The sequence below is a fragment of the Triticum dicoccoides genome, chromosome 2A (genome assembly GCF_002162155.2).
Source record: "Triticum dicoccoides isolate Atlit2015 ecotype Zavitan chromosome 2A, WEW_v2.0, whole genome shotgun sequence".
Taxonomy (NCBI): domain Eukaryota; kingdom Viridiplantae; phylum Streptophyta; class Magnoliopsida; order Poales; family Poaceae; genus Triticum; species Triticum dicoccoides.
The window spans coordinates 10617230-10641307 of record NC_041382.1 but is presented as its reverse complement, the minus strand read 5'-3'; the positions used below and the strand labels follow the sequence as shown (position 1 = coordinate 10641307).

The following is a 24078-nucleotide window of genomic DNA, read 5'->3' as shown; positions in this document are numbered from 1 at the left end:
GTAATGATCTCCTCCTTGCAGGAGGAGCCGACTGCCATGGAGATCAAGGACCTCAGAGAGTGAAGGAGGCGTGTCTCGGGTGTGGCGGTGTCCGGTCTTGGATGGCGGGGCGACGGCTTTGGTGTGGGAGCAATCGCAGTGATAGTGGGTGGAGCTTGCGGCTCGAGTGTTGGTTGGCTGCCATGGAACTTAGTCAACTGCAATGCAATTGCACATCTTTTGTACTATGGCTATACTTTCTTTAGCATGCGCCTTTCTAGTACTCACTCCCTCGTTTAAAAGAAAGCCTATAAATAGTGTCTCTAGTCAAACCGTTCAAAATTTGACCAAATTTGAAGCAAAACTTAGTAACAAGTAAAGTACAAAAGTAAGGCGGCTAAACTAACTTGATACAAAATTCACAAGCACTGATGTATACATACCCGATAACAGAAAAAATGCAGCTTAGCAGCGCAGGTTCAACACATGGATCCAACTACCCTCCCCCTCGCGTCGCCTTCCCCTGGGCGACTCCAGGGGCCCCTGAACCCTAGCACCGCAGGCTGCCTCTTGCGCCTCCTTCTGCCGCCGCTGCCGCAGCGTGGGCCGCGGTGGCGGCGGGCCCGGTGCCGAAGGCACCTGGGCGGGTGGATGCTACGGGATCCCATCTAGGCGGCAGGGGCGGCACCTCTCATGGGAGTCCGAAGGTGGCGACTAGGGCGGCGACCCCATGCCATGCGGCGGTGGCCGAAGCACCATAGCCGGCGAAGCGGCGGCCCTGAGATGGACGGCGGCGGTGGTAGCGCCCCATCCGGCGGAGTTGGCTGATCTGTGCGGAGATGGTGACGGCGGTGGCTGCGGATCCAATGCCCCGATCGGATCCGCCGCTGGGTGGCCTTTCGCCGACCGGCGGCGCATGGATGGACTGGTGAGGAGATGACGGATCTCCGCCGGAAGACCGACGGCGGCGTACATCTTCGTGGTGAGGTTCCGCTCGGTTCCAGCCAGCCACGAGATCGGGACGACGTGGCTTCCGGTGAAAATCGCGCTTGATGTGGTCATGGCGGACGATGGTGGCGTCTCGGACGCCGTTCCCTTCTCGAGCCATCGTCGTTGCAGGTCACATCAACCTGATCGGGAGGTTCCGGGGGAAACCTTAGATCTGGGTCTACCGGATCGGACGATGACGACGTTCGCTGTCATGCTCCCTCCTGGGGGCATCGTTTTGGAACAAGTGCTGACTGGAGGGGACAAGAGGAGGAGCGGTGCTTCATCTTGCCCATTGATGATGGCGGATCTCTGCAGCGTGGCGCAGCGGAGACTCGGTGCCCGATGCGCGGAGATGGACTCACGCAGGAGAAGGTAGCTGTCTGGCGTCATGGTGGCGTCGACGGCAGAGAGGCCGGACAAGGTAGAAGCGTCAATATTTGCTCAGAAGAAAGACATGTGGAAGATGGCGGCGACGACACATGTAAGTGCGTCAGACCGGTTTGTCCCCAGACCCGGTATGTGGCTCGGCTGGGGCTTTCGGATTTTGATGATAGGATAGGTGAGAGGTCTGGGTATTTGGCCCAGTTTGCACCATTTATCATTTGGATAGGAGTAGCGGCGGATGTTGTCAAGATGGTGGATTTAAGCATATTGTTGTAATACTTTGTAAAGTCCTCAAGAATAACGAATAAAATGGCCGCATGTATCTTCCATATGCAGAGGCAGGTATCATCCGAAAGTGCCTTTCTGCTCCCGAGCTCATTTGAGCTCGGTGAACAGTCAAATAAAAAAAAATCAAAAAATTCCAATTTTTTTGGGGAGAAACATCGACAAAAGTTCTAAGTGCTTGCAAAAATTCATCATGAAATCACATTCCTGTAAAGCGTGGCAAAAAAAACAAATTCAGTGCTCCAAAATGCTTTTGAAAGTAGCTTTTTCAGAGTACTGATTTTGTTTTTTTTTTTGCCACGCCTTCTAGAAATGTGATTTCATGGCAAATTTTTGCAAGCACTTAGAACTTTTGTCAATGTTTCTCCCAAAAAAATTTGGATTTTTTTAAATTTTCTTGATTTAGTTTTGATTTTACTGTTCACCCGAGCTCATTTGAGCTTGGGTGCAGAAACTCTGCGTCCCTCCTCCTTTTCTTAAAAAAAGGATGCAGGCTAGGTGTCCGGCGGTCAGCAGGGAAACAGGACATGCAAAGGACACTCAGTACGCCCTACTAGTAGCAGACTTCCCAACAAGGTGGCTAACTACTGAAACGTGAAACTTAGCAATCATCACCTAATAATTTTCAGTAACATTTGTTATTGTTGAGATTGAGTCATTGAGATGAACCAACAATACTATAGTGTGCAATGTTTATGGTTCCATGATATCAATCTACGCTTTGTGCCAAATCAGAAAGAAAAAAGAAAGCACTCAATGCTCTCATGTGACGCTGGCGGGAGGTGAGAAATTGCCTGCTATTCATTGCACTGACACGGCGTCAATAGCATCATGTGGACCAACTCATCATTTGGATACTTTCCCAATACTAAGGCTGTATTTGGATATTCTAACTCAGTTAGAGGTTAGAGTTATATTCTAACTCTGAAGTAACTCTAACCAAAGAGATATTTGGATGAAAGGGTTAGATTGACAATAAATGCTCTTTCTCAATCATTTGACTACTTTAGGCGAGCCCTGACTGAGAGCTGTGCTGGCGGCAGACGGGGACGCGCCCGGCAAGGAGCCGCGCTGGCTTATCGCGCAGCCTGCCGGCCGAATCCTCCGTCCCGACGCAAGGAGCCGCATTGGCCGAGGCCGACGGGGACGGGCAGCGCAAGGAGCCGCGACTGCTTACCGGCCGTCGGACGGGCCGCGGGGAGACGAGGGGGTTGGAACGGGAGCATAGGGCGGGACTGCTTACCGACAGCGGACGGGAGTGCGGATACGGCGAGGCGTCTTCACGGGCAGTGCGAGAAGGAGGGAGGGAGAGGACGAGAAGCTTCCAGAAAGTGGGGAGGGATCTACTGCGGAAAGAGCTGGAGAAAAAAATATTTTTTTAGTGATCCCTAGAAGAACTAACCCAAATAAGCTCCTCTTGAATAGGTTAGTGTTTTTGGGTGGGTTAGATGCATCTAACCCAAACTAACCCTCTTGTTTGGATGTTTTTGGGTTAGTTGAGTTCAAACTAACCCAAACTAACTCTAACTCTGGGATCCAAACAGGTAGGGGTGGAAACGGATCGGATGCGGATCGGATAGTGCTCTTGCCACTTCCGTTTTCATATTTTCAAAACGAATACGAATCCGAATACGGATGTTATCGGATACGGATGCGGCTCGGATATTATTCGAATACGGATACGTATCGAATATTTTCTTGATTCGGAACGGATACGAATAATATCAACATATTGCTTAAGTAAATCAGTCGATAGCTATGTGACCTGAAATAATCAACTTGTGACATACAATAAGTCAATGATAAATAGGTTTATGAATAAATACTATTGTAATGCATAATAATTTATAAGTTTAATAATATAAAGAGTAAAATTTGACCACTTATTTGGCTTTTATGTTGGATAATTGGAATATGGAGTCTAGAAATTTGAAAATTACCTCCCATAATCTTATTCGGATACGGATATATCCACTTCCATATCCATATTTGTCTCAAAATCTCCTACCATATTTTATTTTTTATTTGTTTAATAAATTCGGATACGGATAATTTCCATTTCCATTTTGGTTCGGATGCGGATGTTTCGGATACGAATAGGCATTTTCTCGAATACGAATATCGGATATTTCGGATTATCCGCTACCAATTTCCACCCCTACAAACAGGGCCTAAATTTGGAAGGAATCATGGGGATTAGGTACATAAAATACAGTCTCAAACATGTGCTTATGTACTTGCCAATTCCATGTCAATTAAGTCCCATCGTGGTCCAGATCTCCATCCCACGATCACATTTTCCTTGGCATAATTAATATGGGTAAGCATGCGATGAAGTAAGTGTTACGGTCTTCTTCTCTATGCATGGATCCCTTCCCCGATAATTAGCTTATACAATTTCACAGGCATATCCATGAAAGAATAGCAACGCCATTTTCTTCTTCGAGCTAAAAGGGAAAGTTGATCCATATACAAGATTAATGACAATATAGAATCCTAATTGGAAGGGCGCCATAATATTCATGCCAGCTGAGTACCTCCTGTTGATGCTTCTGCGGTGGCCGGTGGTTACGGGTCAGGCTTGACCAGGCGGTGGAGGTGCTCAGTGAGAAGCCAGAGGATGGTTATGAGCTCACCTCCACTGCTAAGCTTCTTGGCATGGGACTCCCTGCTCCACCTGTTAGCAGCATACACCATAAAATCCATCCACACCAAGGAGAGAACTCGCATCGAGCAGCACTTGCGCTCCGCATTCTCATCATTAGCAGCCAAGGCTTCTGCAACACGGATTGCATAAGAGATACGAGGAACTTTAGTGTAGTCATTGCTAAACGATGTATATCTGTAGCGTGTGCGTGTGTTGTATTCAGTTAGGCCAAGGAGACCTGATCCCATATCTGTTAGTTAGTTAACTTGGAGATCAAGTTCATGGCCTAACAACCGTTGTAATCTCGGAGGCCTTTGTGCCCTATATCAACACGCACGCGTCCCTGCATCGAGCATATGCTTTAGCCTAGGTTTTCTACATGGTATACAGAGTCTATCTTTTCCATCGCATCTAGGTCATGTCTTCTTCCACCTTCGCCATGGTTGCGCCCTCCCTTGCCTCTCTCGGCCACACCATCACAGAAAAACTGAATCGGGACAACTTCCTCGTCTGGAGTGCTCAAGTGCTGCCGCACATCAGGGCAGTGGGCATGATGGGCTTCCTCGATGGCTCCACCCAGGAGCCCCCCCGCTGAGTTTCGAACGGAGAGAGACGTCTCCGGCAAGAAGGAGATCACCGTCACCGCCAACCCAGCGCACGCCGTTTGGGTCACTCAGGACCAGCAGGTGCTTAGTTTCCTGATCGCATTTCTCTCCCGCGATGTTCTTTTGCAGGTCAGTAACTGCACAACCGCTACCGCAACCTGGAACGCTCTCCTTCAGAGTTTTTCCTCGCAATCCCGAGCTCGGATCATCCAGCTCAGGGACCAGATCGATCACACCAGGAAGGGTGACCTCTCGGCGGCTGCCTACTTCACCAAGATGAAGGGGCTTGCTGATGAACTTGCTGCTGCTGGGAGGCCCTTGGATGAAGATGATGTGGTCTCTCCCATCATTCAAGGTATTCTGCATGAATCGGAGTACAGCGGCTTCGTCTCCGCCGTCTCCACACACACACCATCACTGACCAGCCCATTGGCCTCGGCGAGCTGTTCTCGTTGTTGCTCGCTGCCGAGTCCCGCATCACCGCCGCCCAGATCTCTGTCTACTCCGCCAACCTTGCTGCAAAGGGCGGCGGTCGCGGCAACTCCAACCGTTCTGGGAATGGTAGTGGCGGCTGGAACGGTGGCGGTGGCTCCCGTGGCTACAACAACAACACGGGCGCCCGCTTCCCCGACAACTCTGGTGGCGGCGGCTCTGGTGGTCCGCCCCGCCCGGGTGGTGACCGCGGTGATCGTGGTGACCGTGACCGCGAGAAGTGCAAATCTGCAAGCTTGAAGGGCATGGAGCATGGCGTTGCAAGAAGCGCTACGACCGCAACTACAACAACAATGTGCGCAATCCAGCAGGAGGTGGAGGTGGCGGTGGTAACCGATCTGCCAATGCCGCCCATGCTTATGGGGTTGACACCAACTGGTATCTTGACACTGGTGCGACGAATCACGTGACTGGCAAACTGGAGAAGCTTGCTGTCCATTATCGCTACACCGGCCCGGAACAAATTCACACTGCGAGTGGTCAAGTTATGAACATTGCTCATGTTGGTCATTCAGTTTTATCTACACCCCATGGCTCATTAGGTCTAAACAATATCCTTCATTCCCCTCAAGCTGACAAGAGTTTACTCTCCGCTTATCAACTTAACAAAGATAATCATGCCTTTCTTGAAGTTTACCCTGAAACTTTTTTTGTTAAGGATCGGGCCACTCGGAGGATCATTCTTCAAAACGAGAGTAGAGATGGTCTCTTCCCAGTTTCCGGTCGGCAAGATGATCCTCCCACTCGACAAGTCCTTAGCGTGGTCAAACCGTCTACATCAAGATGGCATAGGCGCCTAGGACATCCTTCATTCCTGGTGGTTCAGAAAATTCTTCGAGATTTTAGTCTTCCTTTGTCCAATAAAACAGATCATCTTTTGGTTTGTGATGCTTGTCAGATGGCCAAGAGCCATCAACTCCCTTATCCTAAGTCCACTAGTGAGTCCAACGCTCCTTTAGAGCTTGTTTTTTCAGATGTGTGGGGTCCTGGACCCGTTTCTGTAGGCAGACAAAAATATTATGTGAGCTTTATTGATGATTTTAGCAAGTTTAGTTGGATTTATTTGCTCAAAAAATAAGTCTGACGTGTCTGAGAAGTTTCATATCTTTCAGCAACATGTTGAACGCCTCTTTGATCGCAAGATTTTGGCTATACAAACGGATTGGGGGGGGGGGGTGAATACCAAAAGCTAAATTCTTCTTTGAACGCATTGGCATTACTCATCAGGTTTCATGCCCCCATGCTCACCAATAGAACGGGTCCGCGGAAAGGAAACATAGGCATATCGTTGAAATGGGTCTATCTCTTCTTGCGCATGCTTTCATGCCTTTGAAGTTTTGGGATGAGGCATTTCTCACTGCCGTTTACCTCATCAACCGTGTTCCTAGTAGGGTCATCAAAAATCAAACGCCTCTCGAACACCTCTTTGGTACAAAACCCAACTACACCTTTCTTCGCATTTTTAGGTGTGCCGTATGGTCCAATCTACGCCCCTTCAATAAACACAAGCTTGAATTCCGGTCAAAACAATGTGTGTTTTTAGGGTATAGTACCCTCCACAAAGGCTACAAGTGCCTTGATGTGGCCTCTGGTCAGGTTTATGTCTCACGTGATGTGGTTTTCAATGAACATGTCTTTCCTTTTGCCCAACTCCACCCAAACGCCGGTGCTCAACTTCGCAAAGAACTCATTCTTCTACCTTCACATCTTCTGCCATCACCTGGTTTTCTTCAAGGGGGAGTAGTAGATGCTGCTGACCACATGTCAATGTCCCACAATAATGCCTTTGATGAAAATTCTGCTAAAAGTGTACAGGAATATGGAACAGAAAATAGCGAAAATGTGCATGATTTTATGCTCACAGAAACCACAGGGGAAGCCACAGAGGATCCGGTCGCCAATCCTGGTGGGACTCCCTCGGGATCCATCCTGTCAGACGCGGCAGGATCTCCTGCGGGATCAGCGCCGTCGCCTGATTCGGCGGGCAGGCGCGCCGCGCCCACTGCGGGTCCAGGCAGGGCCCCAGCGCGTGGCCTTGGTCGGACATCTTCAGCGGCGGGGTCAGGCGGGCCCCCTGCACAGGCATCTGGTCGGCCCACTTGTGTGGACGAGCGCAGTCCACGCACCGGTGGGGTTGCACGCTCGGGCGCAGGTGTGCCCCCGCCCGACCAGCCTCTGCGCACCATACAGGCGGCGCCAAGTGGCAGTTCCGGAGAGGCAGCCTCATTCGCGCCAGCCAATCTGTCTTTGTTTGCACAAGAGCCGTTACAGGAGAGGCGCTAGGTGAATCCCGTTGGATGGAAGCCATGGATGAGGAGTATGTAGCCCTAATAAAGAATCAAACATGGCGTTTGGTTCCACCAGCCAAGGGCAGGAATATAATTGACTGCAAGTGGGTTTACAAGGTAAAGAGAAAGTCTGATGGCACTGTTGACAGGTACAAGGCACGTCTGGTTGCTAAGGCATTTAAACAGAGGTATGGGATTGACTATGAGGACACATTTAGTCCTGTAGTAAAGGCTGCCACCATTAGACTAATTCTTTCAGTTGCAGTATCTAGAAACCGGTGCATAAGACAGCTAGATGTCAAGAACGCGTTTTTGCATGGTGTTCTGAAAGAGGAAGTGTTCATGAGGCAACCTCCTGGGTATGAGCATCCACGTTTTCCACGTCATGTCTGCAAACTTGATAAAGCAATTTATGGACTGAAACAAGCACCTAGAGCTTGGTACTCTCGATTGTCCTCAAAGTTACAATCTCTTGGTTTTGCTCCGTCCAAGGGAGATACTTCGTTGTTTTATTATCATCGGCATGGGATAACTATTTTTATGCTTATTTATGTTGATGATATAGTTGTTACAAGCTCATCATCTAAAGCAGTTGAAGCCCTTCTCATGGATTTGACCAAGGAGTTCGCACTCAAGGACCTTGGTAGTCTTCATTTCTTCCTTGGAATTGAGGTAAAATATGCAAAGAATGGAATTGTTCTGTCACAGGAAAAATATGTGCAAGAAATACTTCAAAGGATGGGCATGAAGGGATGTAAGACATCATCTACACCTTTGTCCACCTCTGAAAAATTGTCCCTTTATGATGGAGACATGCTTGGGACAGAAGACTCTACCAGGTACAGAAGTATTATAGGAGCATTACAATATCTGACATTGACTAGACCAGATATCTCATACTCAGTAAATAAAGTATGTCAGTTTTTACATGCTCCTACTAGTGTGCATTGGACAACAGTAAAGAGAATACTTAGATATCTTCAAGGAACAAAGAGTCATGGACTCAAACTGGGAAAGTCATATTCGATGCTTGTAAGTGCTTTCTCAGATGCAGATTGGGCAGGTTGTCCTGATGATAGGAGATCAATTGAAGGTTTTGAAGTTTTCCTTGGAAGTAACCTAATCTCCTGGAGTGCTCGTAAACAGCCAACTGTATCTAGATCAAGTACAGAAGTTGAGTATAAGGCTCTAGCAAATGCTACTACTGAAATCATCTGGGTTCAGAACTTGTTGACAGAGTTGGGTGTTCGACATCCAAAGGCAGCATCACTTTGGTGTGATAATCTTGGTGCTACATACTTGTCTGCTAATCCTATTTTTTATGACAGGACCAAGCATATAGAGATAGACTACCACTTTATTCGAGAAAGGGTGGCTGACAGATTGTTGAATATCAGGTTTATACCTACTGGCGATCAAGTTGCAGATGGATTTACTAAACCGCTTTCTTTGAGGCAGCTGCAAGCTTTTAGGCACAATCTCAACTTGGATAGTTGTGATTGAGGGGAGTGTTAAACGATGTATATCTGTAGCGTGTGCGTGTGTTGTATTCAGTTAGGCCAAGGAGACCTGATACCATATCTGTTAGTTAGTTAACTTGGAGATCAAGTCCATGGCCTAACAACCCTTGTAATCTCGCAGGCCTTTGTGCCCTATATCAACACGCACGCGTCCCTGCATCGAGCATACGCTTTAGCCTAGGTTTTCTACAGTCACGTGGCTTCTTGTCTAGACCCAGTACCACCATCTCGGCAAGCTCCTCTCTCTCCCGGTGACTAGAGTGGGAATCAGGGTCGTCATACAAGCGGAGCAAGTTGCTGCAGCTCGGAGCAGGGCGTTGGTCGTCTTTTTCACACCATGTGTCGACCAGATTCTCGCAGGTTCGCCGGTCCAATCTGCTCTGAGCAAGGCCTGGCAGCATGTCCGGGCGTTCCACCAGAAGGAACATCAAGTGGTTTGACAGCAACATGATGTCCTCCTCACTAGCACAGAGTGCTTCGCCTTCCATGGCCATGGCCTTGGCTTTCTTCCCACTCTCGTGGAGGAGGAAGAGGTCCGTGGCGATGTGCCAGATGATGATGCCCTCTTGAAACTCAACACCTAGTCTGTCTTGCAGATCCTTGTACAGGTTACAAGTGCTAAGTGCCTCCTCGCCCCATTTCCCCCTGACAACGCCCTGTGTGCTCACTGTCCCATCCCGGGCCAATTCCTCTATGTGCAACATGAACTTCTGCTTCAGGTCCTCTGGAAACTTGACGGCCCACGAGTGAAGCTCCCTATCCCACCACTCCTCGGCTCCCAGCATGTTGGCAAATTTACCCAGCAGAGGCCTATTCTTTCTGCTGGGACGACTGCACAAGTGCAACATGTTATACTGCCCCACAGTGCCAGACCACCTCCTTGCTGACCTCAAGAATCTATCAAGTCCCATGAACTTTATGAGCCGGTGAAGAGATACAATCCAACAATGAAGACGATCCCATCTCCCTGCACAGAGAACTGCATGTTGAAGCCAATGCCATCTTGTACCGCACAAGAAGGGTAGTGTCCAACTCGACCCAAGTGCACTCAGCAGTGATCTTATCTCCAGGACTAAGGCACCACCCAGTAAGATGTAGGTGATGGTAACATCCACTCTGCTGTGACCATCTTTCCCACTGAACTGGAACAGCAAGAGCGCAGCTGCGATGGCAGCAGGTGAGACTATGCAGACGCAGTAGCCAAATGAAGTGTGGACTACGGCTGCCTTGGTGTAGAGGATGTCGTACATCAAAGAAAGCTCCAACTCCATCACCAAATACCTATCTTCATATGTGAGCTGCTCAAGTACATTGATCTCACGGTTGTCTTCATCCCTGTCGCTCGACGAATCGACTATTGCGTGCTTGCATATGTGGAACAGGGAGTGTGCATGCCGCATGAAGAATTCTTCTTCTTCGACATTTCCCTTGGGTCCCCCTTGTGGGGGTCTATCGTCGAGGTAGAAATGGCATCTAGCCCGTGTGGTTCCTTCTTGAGGGAGCTCCGGATGCTGTCCATGTTGCTGCACTTGAGCGCCCATGTTCTCTCCCCGTACTTGAGAACACCGACAACAAACATCAAGATGACCGCAAGCAGGAACATGTCCTCGGTGCCGATGTAATGCTTGTAGAGGACGTAGACAGCGCTTAGCACCTGCAAACTGAGAGTGAGCAGGTGTCGCAGCCAGAGTCTGTTGTCCTCGAGTAAGTAGGCGGTGATGTTGTCCGGGCCACCAAGATGCAGCAACAGGAACGGCGCCCAGAACGCGACGAGACGATGCTCACGGGACGCGGCACCGTCGAAAGAGAGGTGACCAAGAGCATATATTGCAGTGGCATCAGCCAGCTGGTAAGCCAGCCAGATGATGAACCTGAACAAACGCCAGGATGCTTCACTCCGCCGGATCCCAGCTAGCAAGACGAGGGTAACCTGAAGAGTGAGGCTCACCAGCACCAGAGTCTGAACCGCCCATGCGTTCTAGAAGTCTATAGGCCCTCGAGCCATTGTTCTTGTCCTGCATGCACTGTGTTAAATGAAGTTTCACCAGAGGATGAGTGTATCTTTTTCTTCAAGCATAATGATGTAGCTAATTAAGGCAGATAAACTCGATATCGGATCGATAAAAAATTCACAAGTCATGGTGTATACATACCCTTTTTTTTTGAGAAATCTCGCTCGCTTTATTGATTCAAAACAATGTTCATAGGTACACGGTGTGGGTCATGAGGAGAGCCCAACCAAATATGCCTACCTATATCTAAATTAGAAGCGAATTTAGCGAGATTATGAGCCTTGAAGTTATTATTCCTTCGCTCAAAAACAAAAGAGCAAGAAGAGAAACTAGCTCTACGGTCTATTATTTCATGTATCGGGTAACCAGGGCCGTCCAGGGGCTGTGCGGGCTGTGCGACCGCACAGGGCCCCCAAATTCCAAGGGCCCCCGATTTTGGGCCAGCATCTAGTAGTATATTCTTTGTTTTGGGCCCTGTTTTCACAGCAAGAACAGAATTAGGCTTATGCACTCTGGACTCCCGAAATGAGGCTTTCCCTTAGTGCCGATCCACACACCCTGCCGGTCGATCGATAAATCTATCTCGAGCCCTGCTAAAAAAAACAAGCAACTATCCATCTAGCTCCGCGCGATCTGCTCAGTTAAGGAAAAGGCCCTCACGGAGATGAACTGACTCCGGTACGGCGCCGTCCGGAGGGTAGCGGCGTTGCCGGAGAAACGACCCACAGCCCTGCCGGCATGGATAATTCTTTCCACCATTCTATTGTCCGCCGGTGGCCGAGAAAAGGTGAGGGCATCACCGATCTATCCACAAGGTGCGCTCAAACTAAATCCCTAATTAATTTAGACTATTTTGTCCTCACGGAGATGAACCGATTGAGGTGCTCAAACTGAATAACCGATCTGAATAATTATATGAGACGGTTCATAATCCAGTTTTTCTAGGGAATATATGGGTGTGCATATGCATCAATTCATCAATCCAGTTTTTCTAGGGAATATAAATAATAGGCTTGTTGATTAAGTTGTCACACACCAAGATTTCCAAGCTAGTTGCTCGTTCAAAATTCAGGGTTCAATCCCTTTTTTCATTTTGTTATCTTGGTAGACCTTTAACTCATGGAGTGTTTGAATTCGTTCATATTTCTTTTGTAAACAAATCGTCTATTCTAAAAATTCTAGGGCCTCATTTCGGGTTCTGCACCAGGGCCCCGAATTCCTGGAGACGGCCCTGTGTGAAGCAAGAGGGAATGCTTCGTTCCCTTGCTATTCATCACTCACAGTCATGGAGGACCTTTGGGGCATCTTGTTCCCTGGGTAGAAGCCCGGGTAGTGGGAGCCACGGTGCTTGTGGAAGAAAGTGCAAATGGTTTGCCATCTCAATACTTCCGTTTGCTTGAATAGACTGCATGCTTGCAGAGAGCATTTGCTTTGTTGATTGGCTTTCAAACTGTTACGACATGACCTCACTTTTTCTGTCTTACATATGGAAGTCAAGTATAGGTACATTCATTTTTGGACAAATGGAAGTCAAGTATAGGTACATTCATTTTTGGACAAATGAAAGTCAAGTATTTTGGAACGAAGGGAGTATCTTTTAGTGGCTTTGTTAGTTATAATTTTTTAAACACACTACAGACATAGACACTCATGCATGTGCATATACACTCGCCCTATGAATGCACGCACGCACGCACAACCTACCTCTATGAACACATCCCGGAGACTCAATTACACCAACACTGAGGCAGATTTATGTGACTAACGAGTGAGGACATAATAGTTCAAAAAACAGTGTTATATAGTACATGCTTAACAGAATGTACTTGAGAGTCAAAATGCTCTCCATTCAGCCTGGGGAACATATGAGATTGAACATACCCGCGGATCAGTCAGGGTAGCAAGTTCAGGGCAGGACAAGGAAGAGGCAATATTTCAGTGGCCTATAGTTAACATAGATTGAAAAAGGTATGGTTAGCTTGATTTGTCCCCGACCATCTCGACTGAGCTGCATCTCCAGATCTGCATCAGTAAGAAGCCAACTTGTTAATAAGCAGCATCTCCAGATCTGGATCAGTGGAAAATAGCTTGTTAATTGACTAATTACCTAGTACCTCCAAATGAAGGTTTTGGTGCATGCATGCCAGCAGGCAGTTATCAGTTTAAAACTTTAAATGGAGTACTTATCGTCGTGGATCTTGCGACAGAGACAACAAGGTTAGTTACTTCATTTCGTGGTAGGTAGTTTAGTTAGTTAATTAACAAGCATTGTCGTTCCAGATGGGCTGCTGGTCCAGTTTTTGCTTTGCTTTACTTGCGCCGGTAGACTTTAGTTTTCCTGTGCTAGTTGAGGTGTCGATGGAAAAATTTAACATGCTCCCTCTTACCCCCTCTTTTTACATGTGAGGTAAGAAGGTAAGAGTTAATCAAACCACTAATTAATGAGATCAACAGCTCAGATCTATTATATACTCTTACCTCTCATGTGAAAAGAGGGGGTAAGAGGGGGTTCGAAACATTTCCAAATTTGTATGTGGCCTTGGAATGTTTCTTTCGCAGCACAAGGTAGACACAGAAAGTTCAGCCATATATAGACCTTGACATACTCAATACTACTAAAATATATCATAAATTCAAAATAAGGCAGATAATTCGTCTGGCTGCACCAAAAAACCAAAGTAGGAATGAGTAGCATAGCAAATTAAGGGAGGAGATACAAATATAGTTTTCATGTGAGAAATGGTCGGCATGTCAGTCCACTGGATACAGAGTAGCATGTCAGATATTTATGTGGCTTTCAACATGGTTATTATTTATTTAACTCAATGTGGAATTGTTCATATTATTAATGTTTGTGACTGGGAATAAGTGAAGCGGAATTTCACTCGAGGAAGTAATACTCGAGGTGCCGAGGACGACAGTGATGGAATACAGTAAAGGAATTAATAGGGATTGACTCTACTGGAATTTGTACGCACGTACGTATTTTTCCCGGGACATCACAGGGTGGAAGAGCTGGGTTTGTTTTGCAGGATCGGCTCTGCAGGCTGTTGACCCACATGATTAAGATTGGAAGTTGATCTCACATATACAATCTAATCATGACACATGACTCACACATGTGTGCCAGGGATCGGTATATTTAGACTCGGAAAACTGACATGTTTTATCGTGGTTGGTAACATTGTTCAGGAGTCATACGGTTTTTTCCGGAAACAGGTGGAACTTCAATCACCGTTGTAATACTCCTGTATACTTCACAATTGAATGGAGGAACTGAATATCCTTGATACTCCCTTGTTTTTCTTTGGAGGAAGAATTACATAGTGTATTCATATCATTTTTCATCTAGCACAGTCACTCCATATGGTTTGTAGACTGGAAAGAAGTATTTTATTTTGGCCAGAAATTCTCAACTACTACAAAAGCACACACCAGGAATTTATTAATTATTGTTCCAATGGATCAAGGGTATTTTTTTTATCTGGAAAGGGAAACTGGTGGAAAGTGGGAGCACAATATTTTAATGGATAATGGTGGAATTGTTGGCAATCATACTAGAATATATTCTTGACCCCAAAGGAAATTACAAGCGATACTCCTAACACTAGCATGCTTGGGATAAGTGGGAGGAATTAACTTGAAATATCATGTTAGATAATCAGCGCGTGTGTTTGGGGGAAGTCACTCTAACTTTTTTTGAGGAATAACTGAAGTCTCTTAATAGGAAGGTTTGAATATTTCATGAACACAAGCTATGGGTGGAAGAAATGTGGGAAGGAATAAACTCAATGAGGAATAATAAAGTTTGGGAATTTATTATCTCACCAAACAACCGCAAGCCCATTGTTCGTAAGTTTTGTTGTTGTTATTATTTTAGAAGGAATTTGGTTCAATGGAATATTATAATGCCACTCTTGTTATTTGATCCTTTACACAACGGAATATATATATTTTTGTGGAAACTCTTCCTCCGGAATTTAGGGAAAGAGGGAATAAAGACATGGTTTGCTAATTCAATATATATATATATTAATGTATGGTCTTCTAACAAGCTTCACATCAATGGAAAAGCAGGTCATATGGTTTTCTAAATGAATCAAGGCGGTCATTTACTATTATATATGCCAATGATATTTTTCTTTGTTTGTTTACAATGATAATTTTACATTGATGGAAGTGAAAGCTTGGTTATCTTATAACTTTCAAATTAAAGGCATGTTTGAAACTTCCGTTTTTTGGGAGTGGAAATACATAGGATTGTTGTGATACACTTTTCTATGGAAAATAGCAAACCTATTAAATCACCTTGATAAAGGGAATCATACCCAACAAGTAATTATGTTTGAACTCCTGAGCATAAAAAGGATAATACTGGACTGTATTGTATCTTCACTATACAATCATGCCTTAGCTACCGGAATATATTGCTGCATTCAAGTAGTGGAAGGAAATATTTGTCACTAAGGGAATCTCACGCATCATATATGATCGTGGAATTTGCATCACAACCTGTCACTTATTTCAGAGTTTATTGTTGAAAGTAAACACAATTGAGGAACTTGTCACTTTATACACGTACGAGGTGTGGAATGACTCAGGTATGTATGTTTCATTTATTTGTATATAATGATACTGATATGGTGCAGGTTCACTGACTAGAGTCAGGAATTCCTTTTAAAACATGTTTACAAATGGAACTTCATATATTCATTATCATGTTTCAGCCAAGTGAGAGATGTCAGATATTTATGTGGCTTTCAACATGGTTATTATTTATTTAACTCAATGTGGAATTGTTCATATTATTAATGTTTGTGACTGGGAATAAGTGATGTGGAATTTCACTCGAGGAAGTAATACTCGAGGTGCCGAGGACAACTGTGATGGAATACAGTAGAGGAATTAATAGGGATTGACTCTACTGGAATTTATATGCACGTACGTATTTTTCCCGGGACATCAGAGCGTGGAAGAGCTGGGTTTGTTTTGCAAGATCGGCTCTGCAGGCTGTTGACCCACATGATTAAGATTGGAAGTTGATCTCACATATACAATCTGATCATGACACATGACTCACACATGTGTGCTAGGGATCGGTATATTTAGACTCGGAAAACTGACATGTTTTATCGTGGTTGGTAACATTGTTCAGGAGTCATACGATTTTTTTCCGGAAACAGGTGGAATATTAAAACACCTGAAAGTGAATTCTATAAATAGGTCTCTACCCTCTAGCCTCAACATGCATTGTGAGCCGCACCACGGAAAAGGCAGAGGAATTAAAGGATATACCGCATAGCCCACAATTTCCAACATAGCATACCGTCCAGGCCTCCTGTGACGGCCTGTAGGTTTGGCGTCTACACGTTCACGGTATGCCTTCGCTGGTAGCATGTCTGCAGGGGCCAGGGCAGGACCCTCCTCCGCGGTGGATACCATGGTGGAGGAGATTGACGCCACATATGCTCGTCATCATAGAAATCATTGAACACCGTGAAGATGCTAGGGGGCATGGCTGGATAGTCAGGGGAGCTAGGGGCATCTAAAGGTGACGGCAGCGGGTCAAACGATAGACTGCCCAACTCTCCACCATCACCGGATTCAGCCTTGGGGTCCTGAGCAGAGCCTTCATCACCTGGACCATATTCGCCGATCTCAAATGGGCCAGCATGCTCTGCCATAATCCAGACGATGGTCGTGAGATCACCGCCACGGCCGAGCTGCCTGGCATGGGATTCCCTGCTGCATCAGGTGGCTGCATAGAGCAGCTTGTCCACCCAAATGTTGAAGACGAGCTCCAGCAGTTTCGGCATCTGCGAACAATCACCTTTGAGCAGCTCCACGGCAATATAAGCCCCATCCGAGACGGGACGAATTGTATTAGTACTGAGACCCACTCGAGGTTTTCCTCCTTTTTTTTGACCAGGATCCTAGCAAGCTTCTCCTCTCTAGTTGTCAAACTGCAACTAATGCCTGCCTCCTCATCATGCTTCCATACCTTGTTGACATCAAATAAAGATTAGATGAAATATTGATATTTCCCTTTGAAATGTTGAACCACACCTGAATACATGGTATGAACTTAGACTTAGCATTGACATGGACATAGCTAGTCATGTATTTATGTCCTGGGGCTTGAAGAACATTTTAATTGTTAGCATAGAGTTTTAAAAGGTATTGAGATTGTTCGCTTAGACCAAAGTTTAAAAAGGCATATAGATTTACTTGTACCCAAATAATAAATCTTAAAGAATTAACCACGATGAATTAAAGTATAAAATAGGTCCAGATGAAATTGAAGATTGCTTTTGCTCTTGTGCTCTTGAATAAAAAGACTTCAAATCGCTTACAAAATCTGAATAATTCAGGCATGCAAATATTGCAGTACCATGCTTAACTAAAGTATAAAATGGGGCCATATGAAACTGGAGATTGTTTTCGCTCTTGTGCTCTTGAATCAAAAGAATTCAACGGAAAAAAATATATGAATAATTCACGCATGCATATATTGCAATACTATGTTCACATGTTTTGGGGTATGGGGGGCACTACTATTTGGTATTTAGCTCATCCCTTTTTTTTCTGCTACACACAAATGAATGCATACTTAATAAAATCAGAAATATGGTTTCTTTTGCTTACGAAGTATGCTGTATTGGCAGTACTGGATATTATTATGCACTGTTCAAGATATCTTCCGATATTCCGATAAATCGGCCGATTTATCTTTTATCGTGGTCTGAACGATAAGATAAATCGGCCGATAAATCAACCGATATGGCGATAAATCGGCCGATATGCCGATAAACTGGCCGATTTACCCCTTATCGTAGGTTGACCGATAAGTTCCCGAGAAGCGATATCCCCAACATTGTTATTATGTAAGAATGTAAAGCGATAGAAGAGGAAAAAAATAGATGAAAGTTTGAAATCAAGCAACCCAGAGAGAGAGAGAGAGCCCTCGCAATTGTGGGCAGAGTCCACACAACGTGGGCGAGGCGCCCGACGCCGCTGCAACAGCCCGCAGACGGTCCAGCGCAACCATGCGCGTATGTCAGGCATGGGCCCACGGAGAAGTTCACCTGGCCGCAGGAGATGGATGCGTCCATGGCATTTAGGGGCCGTGAGGAGCATCGCCGCCACCAGGGCGATCGACCACCACGAGAAGAGCAGCGGCAGCGCGGGCCATCTCTTCTCTTGAGATAGCAACAATCATGATGAGCTGAGTTAGATTATCTAGGTTTGCTATGGAGAAATCTACAGCGTTGAGAAACCGAGAACTGAGGAAGTGAGGAGGATACGAGGGCATGCTGGACATTAAAGTTTGAAACAGGCCAGGTTTCCAACGAAGAAGAGATCCACCGCGTTTACTGTCAAGTGTCAAGCAACATATCATCGTCGATGAGTGATGGAATCGACGGGACCGACATGAGGCATTTAAATTCTCGGGATATGCATCCATGACTCACGGGTGGCAGCGACGCAGCGTTGACTTCAGTGGCGACAGATCAGATAAATTGTACTACCTGCAGAGCAATGGATAACAAAATTAGTGGTGAGATACGAGAAAAATCAGATTAAATTTCTAGGACCCAGGACCCAGATCATAGCTGGCCAAACGGGCCGGCCTGCGCTAAACGTGCCTGGCACGGTCCGGCCCGCGACGGCATGAATACTAGCCGGGCCGTGCCGTGCCAGCCCACGGGCGGGGGGTCGCAGCCCAGGCACGGCACGCCTGGCCTGGCGCTCGCTGGCCCGCCTGGCCTGGCGCTCGCTGACTCTCGTTGGCGCTCTGTCTCTCGCTGGCTCGCTGCGTCGCTGTCGCTGCTAGCCTGCGACGCTGTGCACGCTGCATCGCTTCGCTGCACGGCTGCCTCGCTGCCACGCCCACGCTGCACGCTGTCCACTTTGCACTTTGGACACGGCACGACGCACGAATACAGTCTCTGGAAGGTGCTCATAGGAGGGTGTGTGTGCGTTCATAGGGTGAGTGTATGCGCGTGTATAGGAGCGCTTGTGTCTGTACTGATGCTAAAAAAAGGCGAGCGAGATGGAGAGTTTATACAGCGAAAAAATATCCAAAAAATACCCAAAAAATATATAGAAAATTGCAAAAAAAATGTAAAGTATTATGTGGGATAAATCTAGAGTTTTATTAACGCTTGCCTCATTAAAACCTTCCATCCCAAAAAAGTAAAAGAGTAAAAGCTATGCTCTAGAAATACTAAAAGATTAAAAGATAGAGAAAGAAAAAAATAATACAAACACTACAACTAACTAATGGGATCCTTTCAACCTTGCCCCGCAGCCGCAGCTATAGCCGCCGCCTCGGCTGCCTTGACGTGTGTCGTCTTGTGCCTCATCAGGTGGCCGGTTCCAGCATACCTGCCATCATCTAGGTGCACACTCAACTGCTTACCGCATTCTTTGCACTTTGCAAAAAGCTTGGTGAGACCTTTGTCATTTGTAACGGATTCTTCATCGTAGTACCTCCATATGGGACTAGGTTGTCTCCGAATAATGTTTTGAAGAGGAAAAGCCATGTTTGTGTGTGGAAAATGAGATGGAGTTTGAGTGTGAGAAATGAGAAAGTGGGCATCCTTTTATAGCCAAAAAATGGCACGCTAGGCACGTTAGGCACCGCAGCAATAATGCATAAATAAAAATTGAGGCAATGTATCATCTAGGATAAATGTTGAGCTTTATTAGGGGCTGCCTCATTACAACCTTCCATCCCTGGGAAGTAAAAGAGTACAAAGCCATGCTCTAGAATTACAAAAGGGAAAGAAAATTACAAAAAGATAAGAAAATTACAAATGATAAGAAAATGACTACACTAGTACACTACAAGTCTTCAACTATTCTTCCGGGTCTTCTTCAAAGTTCATTTCTTCAAACATGTCTATTAGTTCTTTGTTTTCTGCAGTGTGTTGCGCTCTCCTTCTTGATAACTCCCCATCTTTCACGGACATTAGTGATCTCACCATATCAGGGGCGAGACTAGTTCTTCTCTCCTCAATTATTCTTCCAGCAAGGCTGAAAGCAGACTCCGATGACACCGTAGAGACAGGCACCGATAACACATCACATGCTAATTTGGAGAGCACCGGAAATGTAAGCTTGTGTTCTTGCCACCACTGCAGTATGTTGAAGTCTTCCTCACTATCTAAATCGTACATAACTTTGTCACTGTTGAGGTACTTTGCTAACTCCCCGCCACCTTGAAGCACAGATGTTGTCGTGGAAGAGCTTCCAGCGGTCGAGGAGGACGAAGAACCACAGATGCTCCCATTGAAGTCATCAGTATAATCTAAATTAAACTTAGGGATGCATATAGTACATTGAGTGCACTACGATACCCTTAAAGTTTAGCTCTAGGATCCAAGATAAATGCAAATGCATACAACAATGGAATTTGCTGCCAATATTTTAAATACTTGGTTTTCCTGTCAGCAACAACATTAAGTAATAACCCATCCCCTTCATATGATTTCAGATGACTAGCAATGTCTAATAGGGTATGCACCATCAAAGGAGATGTCGGGTAATAAACCCCAGACAAAGTAACTGTTGCATCATAGAACAACTCAAGAAATGCAGTCAATGCTGTAATAACATGCCAAGTTTGTTCACTAATTAGAGGTTCAACCCCATAATTTGCATTAATAAAACCATTGAATTGAACTCTGTCTCGGATAACTGCCTTAAGCATCATATATGTAGAGTTCCATCTAACAGGCATGTCTGGATTATACTTATGAGGAACGCACCCTATAGCAAGGCAATATCTCTTATAGTTTGTAATTCGTTGAATTGAATGCGAAAAATAAGATATTGCGGTGTGTATGACTTCAACGTGTGGATCACACAAATGTAAAGCACCTTTAGCAATAAGATTAATGATATGGCAAGCACAACGTTGATGCATTAAAAATGATGCAGCATATACGGAGAATATAGGAGTCAGGGTATTCATTGCACTGGTGTTAGCTGAAGCATTATCCAAAGTTATTGCGAAAACCTTGTCGGTAAGATTAAAATCATTCACAACTTTGAGTACAGCTTCAGCAATGTTTACATCACTATGTGATACATCAATTAATTCAAATCATATGACACTTTTTTGTAGATGCCAATGTTTGTTAACATAATGAGCTATCACACTAATGTAGTCTTGCTTTGCCCGACCTGTCCAGATATCAGATGTTAACGACACTGAAAAAGTGCACGTAAAAAATTCTTCTTTTATTTTCTCTTTACCATATTTGTATAGTTTTTTAATATCCCTACTTGTAGTTTGTCTAGAAACTGGTCTATAATTAGGATTATGACAAGTTTGAATATATTCTACAAAACCTTCAGATTCACCAAAGCCTAGTGGTAAATCATTAGAAGCAATAAGATGACATAGACCTTCTCGCTAAATATTAGCATCATAGGTGAAATTGCGTACCGTACCGTCAGGGTTGAAGGAGGGTTGAGTTTGCACAGCTGTCGAGCTCGACGCGCTCGTTGCATCCGCCTTGGCGTGCCTATCCACGTGCCTCTTTAGGTGGTCGGTTCCTGCCTTGGCTTCTCCGGTAAGTTCCTTCTTGCACCTTGCACTCACCTTCCGGACACCGGCCACCACGGATATTTCTTCATCAAAATATCCCCACACTACCGAGGTTCTACGACGACTTTTTTGCTTTACACCCATGGTGGTCGAGGAACCCGTCCCGCTACTAGAATTGGTGTGACCTTCTGCTTCGGAAGTGGGATCGATATGGGGTTCGACTGGCGGAGCGCTCCGGTGGGCGAGGTATGGCACCTGCCATACCTTGATTATTGGCAAAAAAAATTATTCGTATGTATCTATCACTCGGCCGCTCGAGCCTCCAGTCCTCGACCACAGCCAGGCAGCCAGCGGTGGCCTCGAGCCCTCGACCGCAACTGGCTCGAGCGCCCTCTGCCCACGACCCCACGTCCTCTCTGGTCCCACCCACCTAAAAAAAGAAAACGAACGACCCAGCGGTGACCACGCAGTCCACGCTCCGTCCCTGCCCACTCCTCTGCTCTGTCCCTGCCCAAGACCCAAACCTAGCTAGCGCGGCGGCGGCGGCTTACCTGGCGGACGCGAGGTCGCGAGGACCATGGCACCAGGCGGGCGCGGGCGGCGGAAGGCTGGGGGCTTGGAGCCTTGGAGGGCGGCGGATCCAGCGGCGCAGCAAGCGACGGCAGCAGCAAGCGGCGGCTCCGGCGGCGGCTTCAGCATCAGCTCCGGCGGCGACTCCAACGGCGCGGCGGCTTCAACGGCGGCTCCAGCAGGCGACGGCCACAGTCGGGGTTTGGGATTCAGGTGAGACCAAGTCTGGCATTCATCCCACTGAACACGTCGAGTCTTTAGTCTGTACTCTGTACTAATTGAGTCCTGCATATTCAGTTTAGATGTAAAAAGACTAGTAGCTAGCTGTGTCATTTGACACAGCCGAGTCTGTACTAAATACTAATTGAACCCTACTTATTCAGTTATTGAACACGTCGTACCTGTATCTGTGCCTGTCCGAACTCTGAACTTTGATGGGCAGTAGCGTTTTTTCTTCTGTCAAAGTGTCAATTCTTCATGGACAGAAAGGCAATGACTAATAAGATGCCCAACCAGCTCAGTTTTGTCTAGATTGCTAGAAGATGGAAGGAAAGGGAAAGGGACTAGTAAATCCAAAGAAAAGAGGAAGAGGTAATTTCTCATTTTTCTGAAATTTTGTAGCAAGTTTGAACAGCCTTAAATTCAACCATATTTTAGTGATATATTAATCTTCTCATTGTAGATTTGAAAAGGTTTTAGGTTGTTTTCCTATTGAGACATGTCTACATTTCCATTGTATTTGGTTATTCGTTCGTAGTGTGTATTGACTCTTTGATTCGCATCAAAAAAAAATCTTAGTGAGACTTCGCCACATCTTAATTTTTTTCCGTGGTCCGCCTCTGGGTTCGAGAGTGTGATGATCGGTATAGGCAAGTTGCTCAGGTGGGGGCATGGTAGTATAGGCATGTTGCTGGGTGGGGGCATGGTACTGGGATCGGAGCTACTAGGGTAGTGGCTATACTCCATATCCCCAATACCGAAATCAGAGAGTGGGAAGCTAGTATTGTCATGGTCATCCATGTTTGAGTGTGAAAAATATGTGGGCTGGGCAGGCCTATTTATAGCAAAAATTTGACATTTTTCGGACAAATTTGACCCTCTAACGGTCAAATTTTCGAATATATGAATTTTCCTAAAAAAAACTACCCAAACCCTCTCCTAAACCTCTCTAAAACCCACCCCAACCCCTCCCAATGGCTTCCCCCGCTCCCCCTCGAGTCGACTCCCGCTCCCCTCGCTCCCCCATCGATCGAGGCACGCCAGCGCCTGACGGCCTGGGCCCTGGGCCCCGCTCCCCCTCACCCCGTCCCCCCTGTCGGCGCTGAGACGTTGTGTCGCACGCCGCGCCGAACGTGCGTTGGACCCCGCTCTCCCGCCGCAGTCCCTCGCTCGAATCGGGCCGTCCTGCGTGCCGTGCCGTGCCTCGTGCCGGCCCACGATTAGTCGTGCCATGCCGGGCTGGCACGCGGGCTGAGGGTGGCGGCCCAGGCACGGCCCAATGCGTGCTGCGTGCCGGGCCGGGCCCGTTGCATGCCGTGCCGTGCCTCGTGCCGGCCCACGATTAGTCGTGCCGTGCTGGGCTGGCACGCGGGCTGAGGATGGCGGCCCAGGCACGGCCCAATGCGTGCTGCGTGCCTGGCACGGCTCGATTAGCCCGTGCCGGGCTGGGCCCGTTGCATGCCGTGCCTCCGTGCTGCCGGCCGGCCCGAAAAAAACGGCCCGTTTGGCCAGATATAACCCAGATGAGA

At 46.6% G+C, this 24078-nt stretch overlaps 1 protein-coding gene and 1 pseudogene across 2 annotated transcripts; one reads left to right on the top strand and one right to left on the bottom strand.

Moving 5' to 3' along the window:
• Nucleotides 1-4206: 4206 nt before the first annotated feature.
• On the bottom strand, nucleotides 4207-11195 carry LOC119357398 (annotated as a pseudogene).
• Nucleotides 11196-22335: 11140 nt separating this feature from the next.
• LOC119358619 lies at nucleotides 22336-23112 on the top strand. Of its 2 annotated transcripts, none has more exons than XM_037625086.1 (3): nucleotides 22336-22543; nucleotides 22862-22921; nucleotides 23013-23112. In XM_037625086.1, the coding sequence occupies exons 1-3, from the start codon at nucleotides 22338-22340 to the stop codon at nucleotides 23095-23097; spliced, it is 351 nt and encodes a 116-aa protein (XP_037480983.1). In that variant the 5' UTR covers nucleotides 22336-22337; the 3' UTR covers nucleotides 23098-23112. The 2 variants fall into 2 exon arrangements, 1 of the variants encoding a protein (XP_037480983.1); XR_005172262.1 differs by having other exon boundaries at nucleotides 22339-22543; nucleotides 22852-22921.
• Nucleotides 23113-24078: the final 966 nt, after the last annotated feature.